The sequence below is a fragment of the Cladosporium halotolerans genome, assembly GCF_011745625.1.
Source record: "Cladosporium halotolerans strain TM138-S3 chromosome Unknown Sca25, whole genome shotgun sequence".
Taxonomy (NCBI): Eukaryota; Fungi; Ascomycota; class Dothideomycetes; order Cladosporiales; family Cladosporiaceae; genus Cladosporium; species Cladosporium halotolerans.
In genome coordinates this window covers 91975-104276 of record NW_027191476.1, presented here as the reverse complement: position 1 = coordinate 104276, position 12302 = coordinate 91975, and the positions used below count along the sequence as shown (strand labels likewise).

Genomic DNA, 12302 nt, shown 5'->3' with positions numbered 1-12302 from the left:
ACCCCAGGATGTTGGCGCTGCACCGATTGCCGGCGGCTTGCGGAAGCGCCCGTGCCGATGCCTCGACTGCAGCCTTGGCGCGGCAACTTCGACCTCACATTCACTTCACTACTTCTCTAGAAGAGATTAGAAAGCGATACTGGCAAGATTCGACGGATCTGGCTGCTGCTGGCTCGACACCGTTGGGATTTTGGAAATCGCTCAACAGCATTCGTCCCGAAGGACTTACGTGTCACTGCAGCCGCCCATAACGATCATGACATCTAGGACTGGTATCATCCCATTCACACTGAGTGACCATCGACTTGCTTCAATCTGTTCGAGCATGCCAGAACTCGGTGGATTCTTAGGTTGCTAATGGTCAGGTATGCGGAGAATCAGACTCCGACGTGAGGATATGACGACCCACTACGGCGTACCCTGCACCGCCAACTTTCGGTGTGCCTATCAATCATGGTAGCCTCCCATTGGAAGGATACCTTTCAATTTCAGCAAGACCGCGCCTTGATTACAGGCTCTCTATAGTGATCGTTAGTCAGCGACAGGTAGGCTTCCACGGTGTGCCTTTGTCATTGCGTTTCTGTTGAACCCACGGCCATTGGTCTGGAAACATGCCCAAAACGGTGCAAATGGACTCATGACTATATCACCATGGTCCATTGGCGTATCTCAGGATAATCTTGGAAAGCCATTTGCGCTTCACAGATTGGAGACCGCAAAACCGTCGTTAGAAACAAGGTTGGTATGAGGACATCATGAGGACAAAAATAAGCTGACTATAGGACAAACTCGGTGTTTCGCCAACTCTAAACTTTTTTGCCTGTCTGTTTCGCCCTTCAAGTACTGCGAAATGTATTCGATCGCTTGCCATCAAGACCATAGGGCAACACCGGGATCACAATACATCTCTGAGTAGCCAGCAACCAAGCAAATCCAGACGCCCGGGAGTCGTACCGATTCACGCAATTACCTGAAGCATGATGGCGCAAATGCCGATGCTAGACAACATGGTCTTTGTCTACCAAGATATGCCACTGGGCTTGGATGGCGACTTTGCCCTGGTGAACGATCAAAATCCTATGCCCCAGATGGCTGAGCAGAATGGCTATCTTCAGACGCCGCTTGACTTCGATAATGGCTTCAATTTCGATGATACATTTCTGCTTGGCAATGGCTACGCGGTGGATGGCAATCTGTTGTCTCCGCTGTCAGCACCGGCTACCAATTTCTGGAATCCACCAGTGAAAGCCACATCTTCCCCGCCAATGCCATCACCGGGCACATCCCAGGGGCCCTCGCTGGCAGGATCACCATTTCCTCTTCCGCCAATCCCTCTGCACGACGGCCTTGCAAACAATCAGACCCCGCAGGCACTCATGCCAGTCGCACCAGACGCCTGGCATGCGTCGATCAGCCCAGTCATGGAAGCTTCCGTAGTGTCTGCCTACGGCGCAAATTCGCAAGGCACGCAAGCGGCCGCGCAGAAAGAGTCCGACTTCGAAATTACCGGAGTCTGTCTCCGATCCTGCGCGCTCCTCGAACAAGACCCGTCGCGCAGCGCGGTGAGGCGGGAGTTGTGCGACCATCTGCGTGATCACGAAAAGTACCAGTGCACCCTGGTCGGCAGAGACGCCACGAATCAAGCTATCGACAAATATCTCGCAGGCGACGTAAAAGGCGCACACAAGACGTACCGCCGGCAAGCCAAGAAAAGCTTTTCCCAGAAGAATATACGTGCCGCAAAAAAGATCCGCAAACAGACCAAGTCTCAGACATAGCGAAGCTGACTGGTCTCTACGACTTCCGCACTGGGAACTATCGCCTTAAGTCTAATCTCCAACCACTCTGACAACACTGGACCTTCTTCCCACGAGACCGAGCGATCATGCACAGTATTGAATAACCACGTTAGAGAGAATGCAGCCAATACAGCTCCTGCGCTATGCTGGCTGCATTCTCTCTAACGTTGCCAATGACGTTGCTGGACCACAGGACAATCCGCTGGCTTTGCTACAGTTCTATCGGAATACACTTTCTTGCTCGTTAATGCCTTCGAATACACCACGCGGTTCCCTTCACTTCTTTATTTTTGGCTTTCCATGATGTTGTTTGGCTCGTTAGGAGAAATACAGATAATGAAAACCAAAAAGAGAAAAAAGGGTAAATCCCAGAAGATGTCTGAATTGGGAGTGTACTGACTTTCGTTTTGTCGTCATTCGACATACAAACTTTGTATGCTAGACCTAGACAGCCGAACAAATTAAAACCCATCTAATGGAGCAAACTGAGTCGTTCAAAAACCTTCAATACTGGCGCTTCCGTCTTCTTCCCGGCCGCCGAAAGAGCCTCCCAATGCACACCCTGTCCACCCCAAGGTCTGTAGCCGCCCTCTCCTTCGGGCACCGCAGGCTTACTAGCCTCCGAAGGCGCTGCAAACACCTCCGCCATGCAAGCCTTGCAAGCTTCAACGACATCAGACATGGCCGCCTCAACGGCGACGGCGCGCTCGCGCATAGCCCTCCTCATTAAGCCTTCGAGGAGGCTCGACACATCTTCGCTAGTGGAGTTCAGGCGCTCGATGAGTCTCGCGATAGAGTTGACCAGGTACTCTTCCTCGTAAACCGTGCCCTTCTTGCCCTTCGCGCGCTTCCGCTCTTCCCTACGGCGGTTCTTCGAAGTCTTCCTTGTAGCATTTGTAGCCAGTGTGCCCGTGCTGCGGTTCGTATACCTGGTCATGAGCGTGCCGCCGGATGTCGTTGCTTCCGAGGGCGCGAGCGAAAGGTTGTCGGGCACGTCGCCGTCAGCCTCGTCGGCCTCGCCGAGGAACGCCATGGGGTCTTCTGCCTTCTTCTGCCGCAGCTCCCGGAGTCGTGGCACCTGCGCACCCAGCTGTGTCTTCATCTCCGCCAGGAGCTCCGTCATGGAGGCCGAACTTTCGATGAGGCCCACGTCAATCACCTCGGCGATGAGCTCTGGCTTTCTGCGCTGTACTGCAATGCGGATGGCTTCGGCGAAGCGGTTGCCCTTGCAGAGAAGCCTGAGCGCAGAGGGCAGGTCATCAAGGTAGTCCAGATGGATCGTGGCGGCTGCGACGAAGTCTTTGGATTCTTCTTGTCCTTCAGCGAGATCCTGTGCCAAAGTCGACAGCTCACTGTCTGATATGGGAACGAGAGCCGCGGACGCCAAGCTCTCGCGCCACATGCTGGCCGACCGGTAGGCTTCGTAGGCCTGCGCGTAGTCGTTCACAAAGTCGTATGCGATGCCGGCATCCTGGTAGCGGTTCCGACTGCTGAGGTAGTCCGCGTAGAGGCCCATGAGCTCGTAGATCCTCGCTTTGTCGTACCGGTAGAGCTCCATTGCGGCGCCGTGCAGCTCATGCTTGTGAACGTAGCTCTTCAACTCCTCGAACTCTCCCAGCTCGAACAGGTGTGTCAGTGCCTTGCGGTACCGTCGAAGGTCGTTGTCGATTGCGAAACGTTGTCTCAAGGGCTGGAGATCGTGCAATCCTTGAAGGTATGGCAAGTATTCCTTTGGGTCTTTCTGTGATTGCTGAGCTACCAGCAATGTGACGTCGAGATCGTAGAGCCCAAGGGCAGTGTCGTAGAGTCGATTGGGATCAGCCAAGAAGCAAATGTGGTCGACAGCCTGGTCGAGCTGCTCCTCATTGCCTTGCTTTCGCAGCTCGGACACGAGTTGCAGGCCGGCTTCCAGATCCGGCGGGCTCTTGCAAACGTGTGCGGTCACGATGCTTTGGAGGTGTTTCGCGCGATCCTTCTGTAGTACAGAGATGAACGCGTCGCAGACTGAGTTGATCTTCGACGGCGCTTCGATGCCCGAACTGGCGGGAAGGGCGGAGCCATTTACGGCAGGCGCTTCAACCGTGGCAGTCAAAGTCTCTCTGTAAATCGTTTCCGCCACATTCTCTTCTGAGAGCGAGGAGAGAACGAGATCGATGTATTCCGTCTTCTTGACTTGCTTGACGAACAGCTCGATGTCCTGCATGAACTGCTGTGGCGCATAATCGTGCAAGATGTTCATGTCAACTCTCTGCACTCTACAGATGTTGAACGCCTTCTTGTAATCTCTGGCATTGATGCTAGATCGTATGCCAGCCAGCACAAGAGCCCTGGGATAGATAGTCTCCAAGTTGCCACGAGGCATCTGTAACACTAGCGAATAGGCGCTGGGCATCACTGTCACCAGCTTGGCTCCGCGCTCAACATTGCGGCAGCGCTCGTCCTTCTCCGGCTCATCCGGTGGTACCTCAAGCTCTCCATTGTGTAGATGGATGAATTTGAGCAATTGTTGACTTGTTGTGTAGATCAAATGTGAGGGCGATAGAGAGAATGAGGTGCAGCCAGGTATTTTCAGAGGCTTGAAGTCCGAAAGGACATGCAGAACGCCGCTCGCTGTGAGACCGACTGTGATTTCCTGTTCGGTGCCGTGCCAGACCTCGACCCTCGGGCATGCGGTCGGAAGCATCATCTCAGTCGCATCAAGAGAAATCTCCCCATCAGTGATGTTCGCTATTGAGATGCCGCCATCGTTGCTTTGACAGAGGATCTGTCGATGATCTGAACGAGCAAATATCGATCTGACAGCATTTGTTGCGGGCAACGTGACACAGTCATCAGAATCAATAGACGCGGCCACTATAGTCGTGTTCGCCTCGTTTGTCGTCGAAGAAGTGATGAGTATTTGTCTTTCTGGTGAAGCGACTATTTGGCGGGTTACTGGGATGCGACCATCCACTTCAGGAATTTCGACTGTCTTGAAATGCTCAGCGTGCTTGGCTGGCTTTGCGCTGTAATCGCATCGCCAAAAAGAGACCTGGGTTTCATGTAGTACAACCATCTCCGTACCTGTCGCGCTGAAAGCGACATCGACGGCGTTCGACGGAAGGTCAACTTCATCGAAAGCCATAGGAGGAGGTACGTTGGCTGCTCGCAGTGGCGTTATCTTCAACTGCTGGCCGTCGATGACTGCCACAAGGCCAGTATCTACAGGTGGATTCAAAGGGCCTCGAGCGATATCAAAAGCAAAATCAAGTGACCTGAGTTGCGCACCGTCAACGCAAGCGAGATGCAACGGCTTCTCAGGGTGCCAAACTGCAGAGACGCTTGGGTGGGCCAATTTGATCTCTTGCTTTAGGTACCAATGGTAGTTTCCTGTTGTCCACAGTTGTACCGAGTTGCCAATGATGACAGCAAGAACTGTAGAGTCAATATTCCAGCTCAACTGGATGTCGTCGCCAACGGCTTGTCGCTGCTCATCGCTGAGCCTCAGCGTGAACTCGCCGTGCCGAAGACCGTTTCGTTCGAAGAATATGACGTCTGTTCTGTCTTGGAGATGTTGAATGCCAGCGATAAGCTGTCCAGTCGGCTTCCAGCTCAGCGCGTGACCCATGTAGTTCACAGGTTCGCTTACACTTTCGAGCACACCTTCTCTGGAATAGACGCGGATAATGCGGCGCTTAGGCTCCTCCTTGATAACGCCGTTCACAGCGACGAACTGTCCGTCTCCGCGCCACGTAATGCTGACACGGCCATCCTCTCCGTCCCTCAGAGTTCCTTCATCAACGTGCTCTGGCACGGTGGGATCCCGCAGGGCCTTTGCTCCTCGGCCCTGAAATTGAGTTTCTCTCTTTCCCCACCCAACAGAGACATGATCGGACACTTTGACGTCCTCTGGTGATAGGGTGACGTTTGCAAGACCTTCGAAATCTCTCGTCATGAAGACCATCGTGTCTCCGCCGGTGGCAATTGCTAAGAGCTCCTCGTCCGGACTCCATGCTGCTGCAGCAATTCCGGCATCGACAGATCCAACAATTTCGATCAAGTCTTGGCCAGGCTCTGGTTCCTCCCGTACCAAGATGATGTCGCCACCCTTGAGAACCAGTACGATCGTCCTTGCGTCCGCGAAACAGTGAAGATTCAACACTTCATCGACTTCGAGGTCCGAATTGGGAGAAGGTGCGTCCCATGATGCTATGGCGAGAGCGTCTTCGGGGCTCGCAGCGTCTTTTGGTAGGCGCTTGAGTGAAAGTAATGGGTCATTCCGACTAGGACCAAAGGCGCAAATCAAAGAGTCATCCGAGGGATCCCATGATGTCTTTGCTGCGGCTCCATCGGGATATTCGAAGCAGTTATGCTTGATGTTCCGCAGGTTGCGCATCCTGTCTCAAGCCTCCAGCGTCTGGCAGCGCCGCAAAATTTCTCAAATGACTTGCTGACCCAACACGACAGCAGGTGTTCCTCGATACCAGATCCAGTAATGCGAAAACGCTTTTCGTCGTTTAAGGAATTCGCTGTATCATTTCAAGTTTCGCATGGGCGTAATCATGGACTCACTATTCGTCGAACACAGTTTGATAGAATCTAAGGTCTGGGAAGTTACTAGCGTCGGGAGGACGCGCGAAGCATAGGGCTTGGCACAGTTCGCGTGACAAAAGAGATGATGAATGGCTATTGTATGTACAGAGTGTCTGGCAAGGGCTGCTAAGGACCTCGTGTTATACACATTGCAGATACCGACGTGTCGTTTTCTGTGTTCTATCACCGGCATTGGCCGTCGTTGCCACCAAAGAGCGCTTCCTTCTTCCAACTTCAACCGCCTTCCTTCTAGTTCTTGTAGGTCTGCCAGACTGTATCTGTGGTCAGAGACCCGTGTATTCCTTGTTGACACTCTGCGAGACTTACCAGCAATGCCGAAGGGAGCACCGAAGCCAACAGCTATTCCAATCGTCAGTTCCTTGTCCGCAATCTTCCCCAGGTCTTCCTCCTATGCGCCTACGTACCCATGAAGCTCCAGTACCTCAGAGCGAACCACTTGGTCATCGGGTTGAAAGGAATGTTGCTGCGCGGGCCCTCGGGGTAGTGGAAGGGGGAGCCCATCTGGCGAGGGGTGGTGTGGAAGCCACGGCGGGCGGCGGTCGCCGGGAGGCGTGCAACGGAGCGGGCGAACATCTGGCTTGCCATTAGCTATGCAGCAGAAGTTCCTGCGGATAGCGCATACTTTGTTGTGAGGGTTTGTGTGGCGCTGAAAGGACAATGGAGGTGCTTCGGCTGGTCAACTGCGTGCTCTGACGCCGTCCATGTATCGGCGTTGCGACAGCTTCGGAGCAGGCCGCACTTGGCGATGGATGCCTCAGGCATCTATATGCCTCTACCGATGAGAAGACGACAGAGCATTGATGGATTCAAAAGCGCTATCTTCATAGCATTTTCATGGATGATTAGAGAAGATAACAGGATATATTAAAAGACTCAGCGGATGTTTGTAATCCATTGACATTAATTAAGCACGGTGTTGCGCCTACATCTTAAGCTATTAGACTTGTAGCTCTCGCAACAGTGGACTATAGACCTAGGCACGTTAAAGCGAAGCCATGAACTCTTGCAGCTTTCTGTTCGCCTCAATGCTGTACGCCTTGTCTTCTTTCCTCGCTATCTCAATATCCTCCACCGTCTGTTTATAGTAGGCGCTGGCATCAGACTCGAGCTGCCTCAAATTCTTTCGCAGGTCGTCACCGACGGCTTTCGTGGCTAGGTTGTACTCATGGGTAGTATTCTTGATCTCTTCGTCCACTTCGTCCAGTTCAGCCGTCAGCCGAAGGACCTTGGCCTCAGTCTCGTCGAAGAGTTTGCGCATTTTGTCCATGCTGTCACCGAGCTTCACCTTGTTGATGACGGTTCCATCACGGCCAGTGACAGCGATTGTCACAGTATCCTCGGTCAGTGGGCGCATCAAGTAGGTGTCCGCTTGCAGGTCATTCAGTTGCCTCTGAGATGGCACCCCAGCAATGTTCAGTGGCTTCCCGTTGATGTCCATGCCGTTTATACGTGAGACGAGCTCGTCATGGACAGCGTCAAGTTGGTCGGTTACGGAGCCATTCGTTGCTTGAAGATACGCTTCGGTAGCCTCTGCAAGGGTTGTGAGCTCATGCTGAAGTCTTCGGAAGTCTGAGCCTACCCTTGACTTCTAGAAAGGCTGGATGGCGCTTTGCCCTGGCCGTCTCCAAGTCGTCGAGCCCTTTGGCACGGAGAGCCTTACGGGTAGTGGCGTCCTCTGGCAATCCGTCTTCATGCTCGGGGCGAGTCTTCTTTGCGAACAGCCCAGCGACCGAGATGACCGTCTTGGGCTTCTTTGCGTCGTGCTGCTTCGCTGGAGCGGCAGCCGCTCGCTTTTGAGGAATTATTTTGTCGCTCGCAGTCAGCGGTTTGGCCATCTCGTTTCCGCGCGCAATGAATTTGGTATCGGCTGGTGTTCCTGACGTTGGTAATATGATCGATCAGGCCCGACATGACGGGTGAGGTGGCTTTAAGCTCTTGCGACAATTGACGGAAGGCACGACTCGCCTCGCAGACTTCAAGAGCTGGGCATCTTGAGATTGTACTCGATGTAATAGCAACTCCCATTCCCATTCCTTTGGTATATTCAGACACATCAATTATACAAATGGCGGCTTCCGCAATCGAATTCCATCTTTCCAACGAATCCCATTACTCGTCCGCGGAGACGAGCACGTCCTTCTCCTCCAAAAGCTTGCTGAGAGAGCCATCCTGGTGCATGGACATAAGGATGTCAGTGCCGCCGACGAATTCGTTGGCGACGTAGAGCTGGGGGATCGTCTGCCAGTCGCTGTACTCCTTGATGCCTGTTTGAAGAATGTCAGCGCCTTGCCCTTCTCGCGCGAAAGCTCCATGCTTGGCCCACGTACCTTGCCTAAGGTCCTCATCCTCCAACACGTTGAAGGCAGTGAACTTCTGAGGGTTGACGCCCTGGAGGCCGAGGATCTGGATGGCGGCGCGCGAGAAACCGCACTGCGGCGTCTCGGGTGTGCCCTTCATGAACAGGACGACAGGCGCGGAAGCGACGGCCTTGTCAATCGCGGAGCGAACCTCGGTGGACAGGAAGGACTTTTGAAGAGCGGCGAAGCGAGGGGAGAGGAGCGGGTTGCGGCGCGGGCGGAGGGTCTGGGAAGCGACCTGCGCGAATGTCAGCTACCTGAAGAGCTGGGCGCATTAGAATGGCAACATACCGAGAAGGCGGTTCTGGAGAACATGTTGGCGGTGATTGTGTTGTTTGGTGTGATGGTGAGTGGAAGTATGGAAGTTTGGTAGCCGTCAAAAACACCGCTCTTGGATCCAGAGCTCGCCAAAGTTCGCCGCCGCAGAGTGACGCAAAAGATGCTGACTACAGCGCTTTCGGGGATGTGGAGCAAGAGCCGACGATCCAAACGTCCGTCTTAACACTTGTCATGCGCTCAGCTCATGATTAGGTGATCCGAACCGTTTTGGTTCGGATTCCCTCAAAAACACTTGTGTTCTTCTTTGTGAGCCGCCGGCTGCTCCGTCGCCAGCAAAATGAGCACAAGAGAGGGCAAAGCGCCTTACGAGGACGTGCTGATGTTTTTAGCCATCTGCGTAATCGGAGGAGCTTATTGCTACTATTCGAACAGAGAAATACCGCCATTCATGAATTCGCTTGATCAACAGCAGGCTTCGCCATCTGTCGCAACAAAGTCAAAACCACTGAAAGCCTCGGACCACTTCTCCGATCACAAACATCACCTTCTCCTCGCTGCCACCGGTTCGGTTGCAACAATCAAAATCCCTCTGATCTTACACGCACTCTCGCATCACACCAACCTCTCAGTCCGTCTGATTCTCTCGAATTCTGCCCGCCAATTTCTGCAGGCCCAGTCGGCGGAGCAACCTTCTCTGGAAGAAATTTCGAAGATCAAAAACCTCGATGGCATCTACTTCGACGAAGACGAATGGGCGAAACCTTGGGTACGAGGTGACAGCATTCTACACATCGAGCTTCGGCGGTGGGTGGACCTCCTGGTCGTAGCGCCGCTGTCGGCCAACGGCCTTGCCAAAGTAAGCCAAGGGTTCTCTGACAACTTGGTGACATCTGTGATTCGAGCGTGGGATTTCAGCGGCTTGATCGATGGTGCGAGGCCGGGTGTAAAGTTGCCCTACGACTCTGGCAAGTCCGCGAAAGATTTGGAGGGGTTGCCGGAGGAGTTCAGGGCAGGTGGCAGGAAGGGGATCATTGTGGCTCCGGCGATGAACACGGCTATGTGGAAGCATCCTGTTACCGAGAAGCAATTGGCAGTCCTGGAGGATGAATGGGGCGTTGCTAACGGTGGATGGTTTAAGGTTCTGAGGCCTATGGAGAAGATGCTCGCTTGTGGCGACACAGGTTCTGGGGCGATGAGAGATTGGAAAGAGATCGTTCGAGTGATCGAGCAGAGACTGGAGCTTGGAGGCGATGCAGACGATGATGTGAAGAAGGGCTAAACGTGACATTCAGGCATTTTGCACTTTGGGGCGCAGTCGAGGTCACGGAGCTAGCAACTTCAAAAGTGAGGTTAGGTGAAGTGAATGCTGCGAAACCCCACCTTCACTATCAACGGATCCTGTTCTATGGGCATCCTCTTGTTACTCGAGAAATAGGGCCAGACTGTGGTGAAGTGACTCTCTCTCAGGCACGCGGGCTGTGGTTCGTGAGTGCCTAACAGATGTACGAGAGAAGTGAATACACATGTCCCCTGCATTCACATGACTGCAGATCCGGCGGCGTGTAACGATCTCTCCGACACGCGACGCCTCAACCACAGTCTCGCCCACCACACAGACTGAACCGCCGCAGATTCAAACTTCCCAACCGCATTCATTCTTCGCCTCGCTCAAACTCGCAACCCCATCGCACCGTCATCTCCACTTCTGCAGCGCTTCAGCGCTGTTTGCAACAACGCCGTCATGGACCCACCACCAGCCGGCCACCAGCATCCTCCCAGTAAGGTTGTTTGGAGGACGAGCGCCGAAAGCGGGAACGACCTAAAGACCACGGTGGCACACCTCTACAATCTCTACAAGTCGCCTCTCTTCAGGCTGCCTCCCGAGCTCCGCACGCGCATCTACGAACACGCATTCAAAGCCGACAACGGCCACATTATCGCGGCCTCAAAGGACTTCCCAGAGCCAGCGCTCCTGCGAACATGCAGCGCTGTCCGTCGAGAAGCCACGGGTCTGTGCTACGCCGTCAGCAACTTCACCCTGGCCACGTACGGGTTCGACCAAACCACCATGGACATGTTCACGCGGAAGAAAAGGGCCGTCAGGGACCAATACGGCGCGACGTTCATTCACGTCCAAATGCAAATCCACGTCGGGCGCGACTGGCGCAAATTGAAATCTTGGGCTCAGGCGGTGCACCGCAACAAGTTACGTTTCGTTCGCTCGACAGAAGACCAGCTCACGGGCCTGGCGGCAAACACGAGCCCTGAGAATATCAAGATAGTGGGTCTGCTTCGCCTCGCGAAAAGCATGCATTATGCGCCGTGGGAGTCGATCGAAGGGTACGTCGACGCTTATCGTGCCGATCTGATCGCTTTGCACACCGACTGGGCCCTGGATCATGACTGAAAGAACGCCCTGTGATTGCTCGCTGAGTTGAAACTTACATCGACAGCGAGTCAACTGAGAAGGGTGTGAATAAAACGGTCACTATCGGAAGTCCTGAAAAGCCTCACTGTGGAAACATGAGACTGTTCGCGTCTCCTGTCGAATGTAATGACTGCGACTGCATCACCTCCTTGGAAGCCAGTACCAACGTTGCCCTATAACCCGCGAGCTCCCTCGCCATTGAGATATGTCGGGCCACACCAAAGGACTTCCAGACTTTCACGCGTGGCCGGCAATCGAGGGAGGCGTTGATAGCAGCCTGCAAGAACGAGAAATTTGCAGATCTCGAGTCTACTACCTAGGCATCTTGTAAAGCGGCTCCTCCAAAGCCCTCACATCACGTCGTGGAAACGGAATAGAACAAAGGTCCAAAAATTTGCATTCCAATTACTTCGATTCGCTTCGATTCATTTCAATTCACTTCAATCGCTACCACGCCCATCCCAAAACAAAGTGCAACTACATGCAGAGTAAGTAGCAGGAACCCCCCCTGACTGCTGCCCAACAGCTCAGTGATAACCCAGAACCGATTCCCCTTCCAAAAAAAAAAATAAATAAAAGAAAACTAAAGCAGCCTCTATAATGAGTCCCCGCCAGTTTCCCCATCCGTCTCCCCAAACAAAAAATTATTACCGAGACCGATCCTATCCGATCTCCCTGAACCGAATATCCCAAGTTTTGCCGATGGACAGTATGGAAGAGAGAAAAAAAAAAGCAAGAAGCAGTCTAGAGAATCTGTACAGAGGCTTGAAAAAAAAGCCCGTCCGTGGCCCGATGCTGGAGGAATCGATCAAAAGAAGCAGAAACAAGGAAATAGCCCAATAGAAT

At 53.4% G+C, this 12302-nt stretch overlaps 6 protein-coding genes across 6 annotated transcripts; 2 read left to right on the top strand and 4 right to left on the bottom strand.

Moving 5' to 3' along the window:
• Positions 1–2271: 2271 nt before the first annotated feature.
• WHR41_06996 (uncharacterized protein) lies at positions 2272–6174 on the bottom strand (the record flags this gene model as incomplete). Its single annotated transcript, XM_069375601.1, has 1 exon — positions 2272–6174. The coding sequence occupies one exon, from the start codon at positions 6172–6174 to the stop codon at positions 2272–2274; it is 3903 nt and encodes a 1300-aa protein (XP_069227708.1).
• A 262-nt stretch (positions 6175–6436) lies between these two features.
• Positions 6437–7062, bottom strand: WHR41_06995 (uncharacterized protein). The gene is made up of 4 exons (XM_069375600.1): positions 7015–7062; positions 6797–6965; positions 6699–6731; positions 6437–6643 (listed from the first exon to the last, which is right to left on the bottom strand). Exons 2-4 carry the CDS (start codon positions 6963–6965, stop codon positions 6621–6623), a joined length of 225 nt encoding a protein of 74 aa, XP_069227711.1. The 5' UTR covers positions 7015–7062; the 3' UTR covers positions 6437–6620.
• Positions 7063–7234: 172 nt separating this feature from the next.
• WHR41_06994 (uncharacterized protein) lies at positions 7235–8227 on the bottom strand (the record flags this gene model as incomplete). Its single annotated transcript, XM_069375599.1, has 2 exons — positions 7235–7922; positions 7972–8227. The coding sequence occupies 2 exons, from the start codon at positions 8225–8227 to the stop codon at positions 7375–7377; spliced, it is 804 nt and encodes a 267-aa protein (XP_069227710.1). The 3' UTR covers positions 7235–7374.
• A 274-nt stretch (positions 8228–8501) lies between these two features.
• On the bottom strand, positions 8502–9195 carry WHR41_06993 (uncharacterized protein; the record flags this gene model as incomplete). The annotated part of the gene is made up of 3 exons (XM_069375598.1): positions 9041–9195; positions 8720–8987; positions 8502–8656 (listed from the first exon to the last, which is right to left on the bottom strand). The coding sequence occupies exons 1-3, from the start codon at positions 9062–9064 to the stop codon at positions 8502–8504; spliced, it is 447 nt and encodes a 148-aa protein (XP_069227713.1). The 5' UTR covers positions 9065–9195.
• A 170-nt stretch (positions 9196–9365) lies between these two features.
• WHR41_06992 (uncharacterized protein) lies at positions 9366–10307 on the top strand (the record flags this gene model as incomplete). The annotated part of the gene is made up of 1 exon (XM_069375597.1): positions 9366–10307. One exon carries the CDS (start codon positions 9366–9368, stop codon positions 10305–10307), a length of 942 nt encoding a protein of 313 aa, XP_069227712.1.
• Positions 10308–10769: 462 nt separating this feature from the next.
• On the top strand, positions 10770–11435 carry WHR41_06991 (uncharacterized protein; the record flags this gene model as incomplete). Its single annotated transcript, XM_069375596.1, has 1 exon — positions 10770–11435. The coding sequence occupies one exon, from the start codon at positions 10770–10772 to the stop codon at positions 11433–11435; it is 666 nt and encodes a 221-aa protein (XP_069227715.1).
• Positions 11436–12302: the final 867 nt, after the last annotated feature.